Source organism: Lonchura striata, chromosome 2 (assembly GCF_050655825.1).
Source record: "Lonchura striata isolate lonStrDom1 chromosome 2, ASM5065582v1, whole genome shotgun sequence".
NCBI lineage: Eukaryota > Metazoa > Chordata > Aves > Passeriformes > Estrildidae > Lonchura > Lonchura striata.
The window spans coordinates 10310012-10323099 of record NC_140704.1 but is presented as its reverse complement, the minus strand read 5'-3'; the positions used below and the strand labels follow the sequence as shown (position 1 = coordinate 10323099).

Sequence of the window (13088 nt, the reverse complement as noted above, 5' to 3'; positions counted from 1 at the left end):
ACTAATTTAATTTCAAAGCAAAACAAAATGCCCTGAAATATTGACCATAAATAACCTCTTTTTCTGACCTACCACATGTTTTTTTTAAGATTCCATTTACAACTTCTGTACATATTTAACTCCTTTGTTCCAGTTTAATACAGAAAAAATTTTAAAACATCAATGTCTTGCAGGATAGGAAAATATCTCCTTTTCCCTCACAAGCTTAACTTTTGATGTAAGATGATGGTCAGTAGGTAAACGTAAGAAATAGGGCTGGAATGAAACCAGAGAGCACTGTCTGTTTCTTTCTGCTACAGAAAGACTGTGGGCAAGGAGGGGGCTTAAATACATTGGGTTATATTTTCATCACATCCTATTTGGTTTCCTCTAGGCTTTGTTGCTGAAGGTTTTCAAGAGTGGCAGCATCCAAGAACAGATGCTGAAAGAAATCAGAGTGCAAAATAGCTGGTGTGAAAGAGCCCAAAGAGTTGGGCTTCCAAGCTGGCATGCCTGTGAAGTGACATGGGGTGAGAGCTGCTCCAGACAGGAGAAAGGGTTGGTGGGAGAGGCAGGGAAAACAGAGCTGGAGATGATGTGAGTGCCCAAGCCTGGCTGACAGAAGATGCTGGCACACAGGCAAGGAGGAAGAGAGCAATTACCATGGCTCAGCTTGAGGAAATGGCTATAAAGGAAAGAAAAAAGTTCAAGATGTGGGGCTTGGCCAAGTGGTAGGGTAAAAGGCAATCTCTTCAGCTGAGTTATATTGCAAAAGAACAGGGGCACTGGGGAAAAGCTCCTTTGAGTTGGACATGGAGAGGTAGAAATAATAAGAGGAAGCTGAGATTGGTTCATGCCAAGCATCACAGAGTGACACAGGTTCCTGGATTTGAAATAAATTCAGCTCAGAAATAAGCCCTGAAAGGAAGTGGAAGAAGCCCCATCATTTGAAATATTCTAACAGAAGCAGGCAAAGCACTCAAAAGTGCACTGCAGGGAGCAGTCTTTTCTTGGCAGGGAGCAAGACTTGGATGACCTCATAGCTTCTTTCCATCTCTATTAGAATCACAGAATCCAAACTCTTTCTCTGAGCAGCAGCACAGCCAGCTCTGAAGGATTGCCCAGTTTTGGCACTATTGTCTTTCTTAGTACTACTCTCTGCATGTGCCAACCCCTGCAGATTCCCAAAGCAAGAGTTAATAGCTCTGCTGACAAACTCTCTGATTAGTGTGGAGCAGCAGCAAGCTGTGCAGTGTATTTTGGAGAGTTTTCATCACCAAATGAACCAGATCTAAAATGGAGCATAAACAAAATTTTCAGTTTCATGAAAGATACTTGGGCAGAAAGACATTGTTGATGCATTTTGATATCCATTTGCTGCACAGTGATTGCAGTGCCTGGTTAGTTATAGCTGCCCAGTTCCTGTTCTGAAGTCAGATTTCAGTCCTACTTTTCTACAGTAAGTGTTTGATTTAAAGAAGAAGAAATATGTTCAATGTATTAAATTGCAACAAGAAAAAAAGTTGGAACATTCTGGGGGTGTAGCTGCATTCCCCATTAAATCCCAAGAACCAGACTTTGAAACAGTTTTCTCAACTCTACAGCTCCAGTCAGAGAATTTTTTAAGAAAATGTTCTTAGGAGCTAGACTAAAAAAGTTGTGAAAAATATACTCTTTATACAATTCTGTGTAAATACTACAGTTTCATAGTGTATCATCCCTGGTTATACCTTTGCAACAGTAAAACAATTCTTAAACATCTTCTGTCACCCTCCTCCAATCAGATATTTTAGTGGGGGAGAAACCCTGTGTCTGCCCTACATTGTGTGGCTCATTTATGTTTTCCCTCTCAGCTTGGCTGCAAACCACCAGAAGGTGCAAAAGTATCTTTCACACCCAAGGGCAGCATGTTTTCTCCCATCCACTTGATTTTCAGGCTCTTTGCCCAGTCTGGCTCTATTGCCACGTTCTCCTCTGCCCTTCCCAGCAAGACTCGGCGGCAGAAGAAAACAGCAGGAAGGCTCTGTGCTCACTTTTTAAGAGATTGTTTTCATTCCCAACAAAGAACTCTGGAGCACTGCTGAGAAACAGGACTTGCCCTTCCTGGACCTGCACTGCCTGGGAGCGGGTTGAGATTATGTGTGAATTTGGAGAGGGTTTGCTGTCATTGTCCCAGGGAGGCTGCAAGGAGCCGTGTACTTCTTTGCCAGCATCGTCTGGGTAATTCAGAGGTGTTGTTTTTAAGGGTCTGATGGGCCCTGTGCTCTGCATTTTTAGTTTGCCTACCAGAGCAGCCTGGATAGTTATGCAGTTTGCTTAAGAGGGAAGCAAAGAAGTTTTCAATTGTGTCTGCATTTGTCAGCGGAAAAAGGGAAATCTCTTGAGGAAAAGTGGGAACAATTGAATTATTTTATGCTGAGGCACAATAAAACTAATTTTAAAAATTATTGCCTAATGCCCATAATTTATTCACAGTATCTAGTCACAGTAGAGTTAATGACTATTAAGCACTTAAAATTAGGAATGTGCATGAGAGTTGCTAACATCAGAATCTCATGTTTTACTTTTATCTTTTTGAAGTATATTTTTTTAATATCTTGAAAAATATTTTTTTTGTCTTGTTAGAAGTTTAACGGTGTGTTCCCCAATTAATTGTGAGCTTAGCAGAAACTTTTTAAAAAGGGATCCAAGGTTTTGGGTGCTAAGAGAGCCCTCACAGAAAACCTCCAGGAAATGCCATTTCTATGTTTAGTGCAGTGCCATGAAAACTCTGTAGGGATGTGAGGTGGGAAGCACAGAGTGGGAGAAGTTTAACAGAGCTGGAAAGTGAGAAATTGCACCTTCTGTGGATCACCAAGTGCTAAAAAATCAGGCAAGGTTAAATGAAACAGGTGGAAAAGGGAACTAGAAGAATACGCCAGTGATAATAAGAACAAGATGGGAAGCACAGGTGCTGAAAGCAAAGAAAGGATTGTCACATTTATCACTGTTGATTCATTTCCAGTAGTCACACCATTGACTATGGAATGTGTTGCTTTATTATTTGTGATTTTTGCTATTGCCTGTAGTTCAGCAACACTTCATAGAGGCATGTCTTAATGACAGGATGGGAGCAAAGGCCACAGTATCTCTAGGCAGCTGGACAGTTCTGACATAAACTTCCTGCCCTGGAGGTTTTTTTCTACTGTTATCCAAATAGAATTCTCTTTAAACCTATCTTAAATTACATAAAGTGCTTCCTGACCTTTGTTACACCATCACTCTTAACAGTGCTTGTGGCTGAGATTTTCTCAATTGTCTTTTTTCCAATATTTTCTCAATTTCACAAATGCTTGTAAATAATAGGTAAAATAACTCTGTTGAAAGAAGTACCAAGTGGGTGAGATGATGACTATTTTTCCCAAGAGTAGCTACCTGTCTGCAAATACCCATTGAAAGATTGGGGATGTCAGTTGTTTGAAAGAACTCAGTTAAAGGCATCCTCTATTTCTAGACTAATATGGATTTTACAGAACAAATATATATATGTACGAAGGCAGAAATATATAGGCATTAGTAGCAACTGATTTTTGCAATATTTAATTTCATTTCAATATATACAGAGTTATTTTTAAAACCCTTGCTGAATACTCCTAAATACTTATGATTTGGCTGTCATTTGTGTGGTTGTGTGCCAGTTGGTTGCCATTTGCTGCCACAAGTGTGGCTGATGTAGATGTACCCTTTACAGAGCAGCACTCATTTTGCACACACACATTCTAGAGAGGCTCCCATGGTCTGGCTTTCTGCTTCCCTGTGTCTGTGTCCCTGGATGGACAATTGGATGCTGTAACTTCACTGCTTTTGCCATCAATCCAGTGGTGACTTTTCAGCTGGTGGGAGGCTCAGCTGGAAATGTTGAAAACACAGATGTGTTATACATGTAACACAGCAGTGTAAACAAGGGCAGTATAACATCAATGTAACACACAGAGGGGGTAATTAGGGCTTTAGGCTTGGTCTGGAAGTTTAGTAGCAGTTGAACAAGTGTTGAAAAGTGTTTCTTGTTACACACCTTGTAGTGTAACAGGTGCAGCTGCCCAACTGTGCCTGCTCCAAGACAGTACCCCTTGTAGAGCAGTTTACATCATTTTCCTCTCAACACAACTTGGAAAAAAGGTCTGAAATTCCTTAGTGTTTGGGTTGTATCTTTCTGTTAGTGAGAGGAGCTGTTCACACTGATGTGCAATATCTCAGGGCTTAGCCCTGCCCCATTCATCAAGGTTGAGAGACTTCCCAGAACTGCAGATAAAACACTATTCACTATTCCTGCCTTGACCTCAAGAGTCTCACCTTTTATAGAAGACTGTTGGATTGGAGCAAAGAGATGGGGGGGGGGGGGGAAATAAAAGAGAAAAAAAAAAAAAAAATCTTTTTCCATCTCCTTTCTGCTTGGGGTCTGAACTTGCCAAAGCTTTGTTCTCCAAAGGGACCTCTAGCTGAGGAGTCTCTGTGTCTCAACCCTCCTTTCCCAAACTAAGCACTGTGATGCTCTGTCTATAAAAAGACCTCAAAACAGTCAGAAAAAGATCTATTGTGACTGCTCCTAATAGACTCAGTTTTATGCTTAGCTTAATGGGATCCAGCTCTCTATCCATCTGCTCCTGTCTGTTTTCTTGTCTTCTGACACTTCATCTTTACCCTTTACATAGTTGGCTTTTAGGCATTTTGTATTGTGGGGTTTTGTCTTTCTGGTGCCCAGAGCTGGGGGGAGAAGAGAGGTAAGAACAGCTCTTCAGACACAAGTCCAGATTTAGCTTGGTTAAGTGGATTATGGATATTGTTCAGGAGTGGGAAGTTTAAGGTTTTCATGGTTGCTAGAAATTTTAAGTTACTTAGGATGCAGGAATAACTAGATGATACCAAATTTTCTTTGCCATGTACTAGCTAAGATCATCAGCTCTTTGAGAACTTGGGAGTCTCTTTCATTCTAACCTAAGGTTAAATGAGAAATTTCCTTCCAGACCATGATATCACTGAAGGAGAGATGACATTCCAGTTCACTTAGCGGGGAAATAAGTTATCTAATTATAGAAGAGAGAACCAGAAAGTCGCACTCTGAGAATGGATCTGATCTCAGCAGTAATAACATTTTTCATGTAATGATTTTTTTTTTAATATTAAAATGTTTATCAACCACTGTCCATTGAAAATAATTACAAGATTGCAAATGCAGATTTGAAGCTGAGGCCAGGTTATGAGTTATTTTGATATGATTTTGATTTTAGCTGTCAGTTACTTGTGAAATGTGGTTGCTCACTCAGCTCACATGCTTTTGTGTCTGTGCCCTGGCTTTTATGACATTCTTGTGGGAAATCAATATTTTAGATCCCTCTTGTGTGAATAAATTTGTGTGTAGAATTCCATTCCAAAAGTCAATCAAAAACAAATAGAAGGCACCAACTACATTTGGAGAATTTATTATTTTAGAAGAAGTTCACAAACATAGTTTTTTTCTTATTTTCCCTCCATAAGATTTGACTAATATTACATATTTGGTCGGATTATGTTCCACATAACAGGATATATGCTTCAACTCTTCCAAAAATAACATTAAACTCTGCAACCATTAACCATTCCTTTTAGAAATAAATGTTAATGAAAAGCAAATAAACACAACCATGTATTATACATATTATTTTACAGAGTTCGTTTAGTCGAAAGAGGATCTCCACATAGCTTGCCTCTCATGGAGTCTGGAAAAGTAAGTACTGAAAGAAGATTTAAGTCTAACTTTTATGGTCAATCTTTTCAGTAAATATCCATTTCTTTTCATTTTTACATGGATGTGATACTGGGCAAGGTGCTATTAACTGTGCAGATTGATGTCCTTCCTTTACTGGTGAGGTTACAGCATGATGGCAGTAACTGATGCATTACTGCTCTCTCAGAACCTGTACCTTGCTCTTTTATGCAGAAATCAATTCCTTCTTTTATTCAAAAAGAAGATTTGTCATCCCCTACGTGTCATTCTTGAAGCAGCTGACAAATGTGGTGCTGGTGCAGGCAGTGCCATCGATGTGGAACCCACCTGCAGTGGGAGCTGGTCTGAGATGACCAACACTGTGCTGACAGACAGAGGGACTGTCCCTGCAGGGGCATGGCTCTGGGGACAGGGGGAGGACAAAGGGGCAGCTCTGGGTGCTCTGGGTGCTCACCTAAAGGCTTCTGTCCAGAGCTTTGCAGACGTTCATGGTCAGAGGATACTCCCTTTTCTATTCTAGGGCTCAACATCCGCCTCTGTAGTTGCTGAATGCCCATTACATGAGGGCTTTGGCAGGTCATTGTTCTGGGAGATTGCATGATGCCTCTGGCTTTCTCCTTGTTTTAGGCCAAAGAAAAACCCATTGGAGTTTTCCTATCCTTCTGTGTATTCTCATAGAGGCAGGGGCCATTTGGTCAGACTTTTGTTCTGCAAGTGAACATTTGATTTCTGAGGAGGTTTATTGATGGAACAGCATTCACAAAGAGAAGCAGTTTTGTCATATTTCCCAATTATCTCATAATTTATCATATCTAAAGACTATTTTGTATTTCTTGCACTGTAAGTCTAACTTTTTAGGGATTTTTAAGTATTTATTATAATTTGTAATGAAGGTACTTTGGGTACAAAGCATCAGCATGAAGTAGCATAAGGTGGTACCTGCTTTCTTACTGCCTCAATTTTCTTTCAATAGATCCTCCCAGGAGTACGTATCATTATTGCTAATCCAGAAACAAAGGGACCCTTGGGAGATTCTCATCTTGGTGAGGTGAGTCATGAGAACCTGAAGTTTGTATGCTCTGAACTAAATTGCAGAGACAAAGCTATTGTTGTACATGCTAAGGATTTTCTATGATACATCTTATCAAATTCCCAGTTTAGAAAATAGTGAATTCTACTGATCATATAAAGGGTGGATCTTGATATTTTTGTCATTATTAAAATTGTTAGTAAATTATTTCTAAATATTAATACCTCAAGTAAAAAAAAAAAAAATGCTTTTCCTAACTATATACTTGGTGCATCACTAATTCTGGTGGAAGCTTACATGAAAAGTAAGTTTATAGATTAGTCTCATTTCAGCTAGATGGTTTCCTTTTTCTGCTCTCCATAATCATTGTGCCTCATTGCACTGAGGTACTCTCATTAAATGAGTTGAGCAAGACTATGTGTTTTTCAAATTTATTTTATGTTTCTAGACTGAGGAAAAAAATATGTTATTTTCAAGCAGTTAAAAATCTAGTTAACATAATGAAGAACATGTTTGATCATAATTAAAACCACAGTCTAATTTGTGAGTTTCTGTAAGAGTTCATTAATTTGAAATTGTAAAAACTTCCATGATGCTTCAAGTTTGATGGAATGAATCCTTCTCCATAGGTGAAGGTCCCTGGCCTCACCCTTTAAAATAATCTATCTGTCTGGTGTTCATGGAGGATGCTTTTCTGGGGTAAATACACTGAACCAGGAGTGAGCAACGTGCTGGGCTCAGAGCTGTCCAGCAACTTCAACAAAAATAGATTTGGGTCTCTGTGCTAGAACTGGGTCAGTTATGGGTTCAGAAACAGTGGTAAAAGACATTTTTAGTATTATCTAGCTATACTAAAAATATTTGCATCAAGAATTTTCAATAATGCTTCATTCTCAAAAGCTACTTTAATTAATACCAGTATAATTGCTTTTAACTTAGATATGGGTTCACAGCACTCACAACGCCAGTGGGTATTTTACCATCTATGGAGATGAATCTTTGCAATCAGATCATTTTAACTCAAGACTCAGCTTTGGAGATACACAGACTATTTGGGCAAGAACTGGTTATCTGGGGTTCCTGAGAAGAACAGAACTCACAGATGCAAATGGAGGTAAGAGGTTTCTCATCATCGAGGTCTACGCAACACGCTTTGTCTGTGAAACCTGTAAAACTGCAAAGAAACCCTTAATTTAAATAATCAGAAAATAAATCAGAGGGCAAGGTTTCACTACTGAAATAGTTGCTTTTCCTTTGTTGTACCTCAGGTACTATAAATCCCCTCCACCAGTGACCTTTTGGCACTGTTAACATACCCAGTGCTTCAGCCTGAAAAATGAGAAATACAGATGAAACTGCCATCATTTACTCTGGCAGTTCCCAGGAATGCATTTGTGAAGGTGGAAAAAGCCTGGTGGGAGTCTGAGCCCTGTCCCTCCTCTGACCACCAGCTCTGTTATAAACCTAATCACAGAATCTGTCCATTCCTCAGATTTTCCTGTTTTACCCCAGAGGGCTGGGTACTGAAATGTAACACAAGCAATAGCCTGCAACAGAAGCTACAGAGTGTTTGGGTTTTTGTTGGGAAGGTACAAGACTCCCTTACTTGTTTTAATGATGTTCCTTGTCTCTTGTACACATTCAAGTGAACCAGTGCTGCCAGGCACACAAAGTCAGTGCTTGGGAAAATGGGTTTTTTTCTGTGATTTTTGAGGAGCACAGTGCCATGAGTGGCTGTGGCTGAGCTGGCCAGGGGAGGCTGTTGGCCAGGCAGGGTTTCCAGCAATGCTGTGAACACCTCCAGGAGTGATCCCAGGGCCATTGGAATAGCTGCTATTCAGCCAAGAAAGAATTCATCAAATCTGAAAACATATCAGTAATCCCTGTGGATTAGGCCAGCTGCTGTGTCCTTATAATGGCACCTTCTGAATAGATTTACTTTGGGTTGCACAGCCTTTTTTCATTTCATAATGATAACCCAACCCTGAGAAAACTCAGGATTCTCTGAAGATATTGGAATTTAAGCAGTCAAATGGCTTAGGTATTCTCCTAGCAAACAGTTGCTCCATTCTCCTACTTTTAGCTCCTCCTGCAGAAAGCTCTCAGCTCTTTATTAGGTAGACCTCATATTGTCATTATAATACCACCACACAACTATCCAAATTAGTATAAAAAGAGTCAGTTATCTGCTTTTAAGTTTTTTAGCAAATATCTTTTTATGACTAGCATGTAATAGTTTACTTTCAGCCTAGTATCTTTTAAAACATGTGATTTCAGCCTAATTTATTTCTTCAGTAAGTAAAAAATGTGGGCTATAAAAGTGTTATGCCTAAGTTACCTGAATAAGCAATTTACAATCTAGCTATAGCATATTTTTAGTTTATTGCTAAACACCTTTGTAATAGATTAAAAGTATCTGTAGTGACCATCTCAAATCAATTGGAAGAACATCAGCCACACTGTCAGGATCAAATCTATTCTTTCTCTTTGAAAAAACAGAGAGAAACAAGGAACCTATTTTCTATTCAGAGTGCCTTAAAAAAAAAGAATGTGTTCTGCCTCCACCTGGAAGAAAATCAGGAATTCTGCCACTGTCTTTGGATAAAGATTTCTGCCTTTGTTTTTTTCAAATGGGAATAGTGTTTCTGACTTCCTTTCTTCTGGTTTCTGCTCTGCATTGCACTTTAGTAATGGAAAATGCTCATTAGTTCGGAAATCACTTCGGGGTTTCAGAAATTCGAGGATAACTTATGTTGTACTTATTTTACTTAATTCTTAATGTGAACATTTCTATAATTTAATGTACTGGAGAGTAGAATCTTTCTCTGTTTTTCAATCCCTTCCCCCAGAACGCCATGATGCACTTTATGTGGTGGGTGCATTAGATGAAGCCATGGAATTGCGAGGGATGAGGTACCACCCGATCGATATCGAAACCTCTGTCATTAGAGCACACAAGAGCATCACAGAATGGTAAGGATTATATAACACCAGGGCCCTTATAAAAAGCTGAAATATCTATAATGTCTGGGTTTTTTCCTTGGATATTGCAATTGATCCAGGAAATGGCCAGTCAGGATGGTCACAGGATTTATAACCCAGCTGCAAATGTGTCCTTAGGATGAAACTTTTCACAAACAGATTTAATCAGAAAGGACTGATTTTGGATAGGTTCATTCAGTATATTTCTTTTTTTTTTTTTTTAAGGAGTAAGCAAGCAAACATTTCAAATAAATGAACACACTAATAAATTTTATTAGTGAACGCACTATTATTTTTGAATTGGTTATTAAAAAATGAAGCAGTGATCAAATCAAGGTCACAATGGAAATTGAAGCAGTAAATCAATTAGTTAATAATAATGTTATCTTAATCAATGTATCATCCTCAGTTGGACACAGCAGGAAATAATTTCTTGAGTCCAACGTGAGCACAAATTGCTTTTCATTATTCTTGCATCAGAAAACTCAGTCAGGTAGTTGTTTTGTTTTGGTACAACCACAGCTCAGCTATTCACCTTTCAACCAAAATGAATCTGTTGCAATAGCCAGAACAATTTAGTGCATTTTTCTTTTCAATCCTCATTGCAGAGATGTGGCCTGGAGCAGGAAGCTTAATAATGAATGAAGCACAGCAGCTGAACTGGTCTTTAGTAAAAGACTTTGCTTTTTTCTTAAATATCAGTTAAAATGAATACAATTAGTTGCTTGGCTGACTGTAACTGAGGTTTTGCCTTATTGCCTCCTCCCTTGAGCATCATCACTGCTGGAATAGTCTTGTGCTAGACAGGCATTACACAGGGAGCTGTGTTCTGTGCCTTCATACAGAGCAGTATGAACACTTTATGGATGTCATGAAATTCCCCTTGAAAATGTGTCAGATCAGTACCAGCAGTGGATGTAAAATTTTCAGAACAAGCTGTTTAAGGACTGGTCTATTATAAGATGGCCACAGTTTGATAAATTGCTGTGTTCGGCATTATCTGTTTGTCAGAGGTTTGTATCCCCTCAAATTATGAGCTCACAGACAGTGAATAAAGTAGCCATATCACACTGCAGAAATTGCAGGGTTTCAGTACCAAAAAATGCTTAAATTATGTTACTGCCTTCAAGATTGCTGAGAGCATTTCAAGGATCCTTTTTGTTCCACAACCATGGAAATCCTGAGTGAAAAATGGAAACTGGAAAAGGGTTGGGGGTAAGCTGGCATGACTGGAGAAAAACACAGCTGAATTTCTCCAAGTACATGCAGATAATTCTCAGTACTTTAACTCTTCCCTGTAGTTGGGTGATAATGTACAAGACACAGGAGTGAGAATTCTGAAAACACTCTGTACTGTTGCTACCCTTTGCCCAAAGGCCAATATTTAAGGCCAGTATTTCAGGGTTGTTTTCCCTCAAAAAGAGAGATTGCTGATGAATTAGATGTGTCTCGGATGTGGTCCCTGCAGAACAGGGACACACAGTTATTCAGAGTGCCAACATCTGGTTTGCTCACAGTTCCCAGCCTTTTCCTAACCAATACTCTGCCAAATAACCATCATGGAATTTTCATTCACAGCCCTTGTCCTGACTGTCCTTGACTTCTCTCATGTAGCTTTTTCAGCTTCTCTTAGGGGCCCTCCTTTTGTCTTTGTGAAACACCTCTGAACAAAATAATAGCCAGCTAACTCTTTTTTTTTTTTTTTTTTTTAATTTATAATTTGTATATCCCTTTCTGTGGACAGGGGCATGAGCCTCTTGTTTCAGTTCAATGGCCCAGTAAGGATTTAACTGCATCAATTTCTGTTGCACACAGAAGGTGCTGGGTATGTCCAGTTGATAGATTGTGAAAACAGCCTCTGAGAAACGCAGCTCATTCTGTAATACTGGACACCACTGAGGGACTCAGGGATTTGTTGACTGACATGTGATCCTGCTGGGCAGCTTCTGTCATTGAGGATCAGATCTGAAAGGTCATTTAAAATTATTCTTGTCTTTTCAAAAATTTTAGCACAAAATCAACAACCTCTGACTCTGGATCTCCTGTGTCTTAACACGTAAAAAGTGAAAGAGTGGCACAGTCTGGTTTTATTCTGATGTAAACCCACACTGTGCATTTCGAAAGTGTTTCTAATACCACAAAATGTGGTATCTGTTTTAATGTATGTGTTTTAATTAAAGCACATGGCTGACTCATTTAAATGTCAAAGTCTCAAAAGAGGAACAGAACAGAGCTTCCTGGAATTTGCTTAGAAGTGGTTTGTATACAAAGCTACACAAGGTATTTGGAGAAGAAAACAATTAGGAGCTTCTTTCCCTGGAGGTGTTTTTCCTTGTTTTTCCTGTAGCGTTTGGTGATGTGGAAGCAGCAGGAGGGGCCATTCCCAGTGCATTGACTGTTTTGCATCTATTGTGTATGACTTGATTATTGTGACTCGATTATTTCTTAAGGAAAGGTCAGCCTTCCTGGTCCCTAGCTTTTGGGTTGAGGTTTTTTATTCATCAGGGCTAGAAAGTTGATGCATGCATAAGAGAGACTGGTTAATGTATGGTTACTCTCAACCAGTAAGAACATAAAAAACAATATTTCCTTTTACTTCCAGTGATCACCAGTGAGTTTAGAACCATGGCATATGAAAAGAGTTTTAAATTATATTGAAGCCTCTTGAGAGTGTCATTGATTTTAGGACTTAATAGAAGCTTCATAAAAGTTTTGGGAATCAGTTTCCTGAGTTCAGACAAGCTAATTTATTCTAAACCATGTTTTAGGGACCTACTCCTGAATCTTGCTATTAATTGCTTTCCCCAAGTAACAAGCTAACAGTAGTTTCCAGGCATGGTTTTCAATGCTAACTTACATTTCAGTGAAACTTCCCCAGGTTTTTTTTGTTAAAATATATATAATACTAATTTAGATGTTTGTACAGGAACCAATAACAATTCCAGGACCTCTCTGGAGACGGTCACCTGTGCAGATAGATACTTCATTTTTTTACTATTCAGCATCAATCAAAACTTACTAGAATGTCTGTGAAAACATAATTACAAATGAAAATTCATTTCACAGCAATACTAAGTCAAAAGGGGCCTTCTCATCCTTGCTTTGGCTGCTCATTAGTTTTCCAGATCAATAAGCACATAACAATTCAATCAAAAAGTACTTTGGCAGGACCTGAATTTTTTTTAAGAGTTAAGTACTTTTCTCTTAAAATCCATTCTGTCAAGCATCAACATAGAGCACATTTTCACAGCTAATTTTTGGGCAAAGTAAGGTATGTTTCCACACTACATGGATTTTCAGAGCTGTCTTAGGAGGCTACAAAAGTGCACTTCTGTCTCAATCAAGCATTGACCT

General features: G+C 38.9%; 1 protein-coding gene across 10 annotated transcripts in view; it reads left to right on the top strand.

Moving 5' to 3' along the window:
• The window catches only part of DIP2C (DIP2 acetate--CoA ligase C (putative)), a 307261-nt gene that overhangs the window by 289719 nt on the left and 4454 nt on the right, over window positions 1–13088 (top strand). For all 10 annotated transcript variants that reach the window (XM_021528802.4, XM_021528799.4, XM_085572960.1 and 7 more), the window contains 4 exons: window positions 5665–5722; window positions 6696–6770; window positions 7692–7866; window positions 9602–9725. In XM_021528802.4, coding sequence (XP_021384477.1) covers window positions 5665–5722; window positions 6696–6770; window positions 7692–7866; window positions 9602–9725 — 432 coding nt within the window. The remainder of the gene's footprint in view (window positions 1–5664; window positions 5723–6695; window positions 6771–7691; window positions 7867–9601; window positions 9726–13088) is intronic.